This window comes from Trachemys scripta, chromosome 8, assembly GCF_013100865.1.
Source record: "Trachemys scripta elegans isolate TJP31775 chromosome 8, CAS_Tse_1.0, whole genome shotgun sequence".
Taxonomy (NCBI): domain Eukaryota; kingdom Metazoa; phylum Chordata; order Testudines; family Emydidae; genus Trachemys; species Trachemys scripta.
In genome coordinates, this window is record NC_048305.1 from 1849488 (window position 1) to 1852445 (window position 2958).

General features: G+C 50.8%; 1 protein-coding gene across 1 annotated transcript; it reads left to right on the forward strand.

The window, feature by feature from the left end:
* The first annotated feature begins 241 nt into the window (after positions 1-241).
* On the forward strand, positions 242-1895 carry LOC117881688 (ovomucoid-like). The gene is made up of 4 exons (XM_034779257.1): positions 242-299; positions 875-897; positions 1486-1607; positions 1850-1895. Exons 1-4 carry the CDS (start codon positions 242-244, stop codon positions 1893-1895), a joined length of 249 nt encoding a protein of 82 aa, XP_034635148.1.
* The last annotated feature ends 1063 nt before the right edge of the window (positions 1896-2958 follow it).

Below are 2958 nucleotides of genomic sequence, written 5' to 3' on the forward strand. Positions count from 1 at the left end.
GGAGCAAAATGTACACCTGACTTAGATGATCAATGAGCCATCATGAACAGGAATAGGGAATGACCATTCATTGTACTGGTTTGTAGCCTCAGTGACCATTTCGACAGGGATTTCATAATCCAATTGGAGAGCCCAACCTCTTGTCTATATATATGAGATCTCCTCCCTTGGGCTGCATTGGGAGAGCATCTGCAGAGCTCAGCACTAACAGACTCCAGCAGACCCACGACCCACGTCCACCATGAAGACAGCAGCTGTTGTTGTGTTCCTCGCTCTGGGGCTCTTCTTCAGCTTTCAGGGTGAGTAACTTTTGCTGCAGCCTGTACAGAGCTCTGTGTCTGACCCTCTAACCTTCAGCAGGGGCTCGACTGTTAAAAACCAGCCGAGCTCCAGCTGTGGGCGTTTGGGTGTCATAAGCGGGGAAGTGGCTCATGGCAGAAACAGCCATTTCCTTTGGAAAGATGTTACTGAAGGGCCATTATGGGCTTTTACCCAAACTCCACTCTGGGAACTCCAAACAATCGCGCCTGCCGTTAATCCTGGGCAATGATGATAGTATTTACGGGTCTGACTGTGGGCGCATTTGTCTCCATGCTTCCCTCAGACATTCCTTTGTGGTTTTCTAGCCTGATTGTAAATCTCCATTCTCACTGGGAGGCTGATTCTCATCTCACACACACTGCTGTGGACCTGCCGGTGAGGGTCATGGAGTTACATTACGGTACAGCTGGGGTTAGTGTAGGGAACCTTCCCATGGTGACATTTGCCAGTGAGGAAGCTGCATGCATTGTCCTACAGAGATGAATGTTCTTAAGTGACTTTCCCGCCAGCATTTCCCTTCATTGTGTCATTTGTGTCTGTGTTTTTGTTCCAGATGCTACTGGTCAGGATGGTAAGGTGAGTCCAACTCTCACTGTTAATTAATCGTTTCCTCCCCCTGGTTTGTAACATCAAGGAGCCCATGATCTCTGGGTTAGAAACATGCTAGGACTCAGGAGTAAATTGGGAGCAGGCTTGAGGGGAGAGTCAATCCCTGGGGGTGAGACGCCATGTGGTCCAAGTGATGGATTCCATCCTTTACTGGACAGGACACCGTCTGTGATGGGCCTCGGGGAGGCACCGGAAGCAACTCAGAGACAGAAGGGGGAGGGGACGGTATCACAAGAGCATGAGGAGTTTTATATTTGAGCATCAGCTCCCTGCGCAGACGCCCCTTCTCTCACACTCCTTGTGATGCGGGTTGGGAAGAGTCTCAGGGACCAGGGAGACCGGCAGTGTGGTTGCCCTTTCTTAGCTCCTGCTGGCAGCAAGAGGGGAATTGGGAAATCAGTTCGTCAGAGCTGAGGGGCAGGTTAGATAGTGACAGTGAGCTCTGGGAGGCAGGGACATAGCACACCCAGCACCATGGGACACCAGCAGGGCCCTCATGTAATACAGAGAATGGCATTAATAATAATAATAATAATAATGAATTAATAACATCAGCCCCAGGGTTTCTGCAGTGAGTACAAGAAGCCACCTTCTGTCTGCACCAAGGACTTACACCCGATCTGTGGCACTGATAACAAAACATACAGCAACAAATGCTTCTTTTGCAAAGCAGTCTGGTGAGTACAAGAATAAATGGCCCATTCATAAAAACTAAAACACAATTGTCATGTCACTGTAGCCCCTGCCTGTACCCATCTGTTTTTACCTCCTACCGGCTGGGTCAACTTCCTCAGTCTAATTTTTCCTGTCAGCGAATAAGCTCTGGTTAATTTGACATACTGGGGCCTTGACCGAAGCTTTGCCCTCGTTGCCCATAAGTTTGCAGCCCTGAGTTCTGTGTCTCTGTCTTTCCTTCTAGGGAAAACCTTGGAAGTCTTTGCTTTAAGCAAGAAGGAGAATGCTGAATCCTCGATGGTGCTGAGGGCTGAGGTGGAGCGGGACCCTTTCTGCTTTTAGTTTCCGCCAGCAGATCCCCACATGGAGCCACGGACTCCGCCCCGGCCACCATCGCTGACTCTACAGCTGATGTTCAATAAAGTAAACTCAGCCAAATTCTTTACTTCTGTGATTTTTAACCTTCCCTCCCCCCACACACCCAACTCGCTCCCCACATTCCTCCCAAACCCGCCCAAACCCAGGAGCTGCAGAGGCTGTCCATCTCCTTGTTGGTGCACAGGAGACCACCGGGACCCTCTGGCCAGGCTCTGTGGTGCCTTCATGCCCCTGTGCGGCAGACCAACAATCTGCCGACCTGGCTTGGTCCTCAGCAGGAGTATCAGCTGCCTCAATTTGGGGCTGCACTGGGGGGAGTCTTCCTTTGCCCCCAACCTATGAGCACGGCGTCCCTGGCTGTCCATTGATAGCACGTCACCACTTCCCCTCCCGCCAGGCCGAGCTGGCCATCCAAACGAGAGTGACACACAAACGGGCCGGTGCCTGGACTTGAAAGCAGCTGGCACAGCTGTAGGGACTGGGCACCTGGAGCCCAGAATGGGCCGGGTTACTTGGGTATGACAGCAAAGCTGACTGTGCCCGGGATGCCAGGGGGCTGTTGTGAGGACGCAAAGGAGCTCTCGATCCGTATGACTGAACGTAAATAATCTCTCCTCCTCCACCGTGGGGCAAGACAATGTACAAAGCTTGGTTCTGAGTGATTTCAAACAGACACGTCCAACGTCAAAGTCTGTTCTTAGCCATTTCCTGCCCAGAATAAAAATGCTTCAATTCATCAGATCATTTTGTTTCAGTTACTAATTGGACCAGCTCTAGCTGGGAGCCTCCTTTTTGAATATTTGTAAGGTTTTTTTGGGTGGGGGGACGCGACACAATCCATTTAACTAACAAAGTTGGAGCAATTCTTCATCAGGCTTCTAGCTCGTACGTTGTACCCCATTTCCGACCCGTCATCTGTTTGTTTCTTTAGACTGTAAACCTCCCAGGGCAGGGCCTGACGCTTTTCCGTGTCTG

Coding starts and splice junctions, on each gene's coding strand:
- LOC117881688 (XM_034779257.1), top strand. CDS start 242: ATGAAGACAGCAGCTGTTGTTGTGTTCCTCGCTCTGGGGCTCTTCTTC. Junction 898..1,485: donor CTACTGGTCAGGATGGTAAG/GTGAGTCCAACT, acceptor TAATAACATCAG/CCCCAGGGTTTCTGCAGTGA. Junction 1,608..1,849: donor TTCTTTTGCAAAGCAGTCTG/GTGAGTACAAGA, acceptor CTTTCCTTCTAG/GGAAAACCTTGGAAGTCTTT.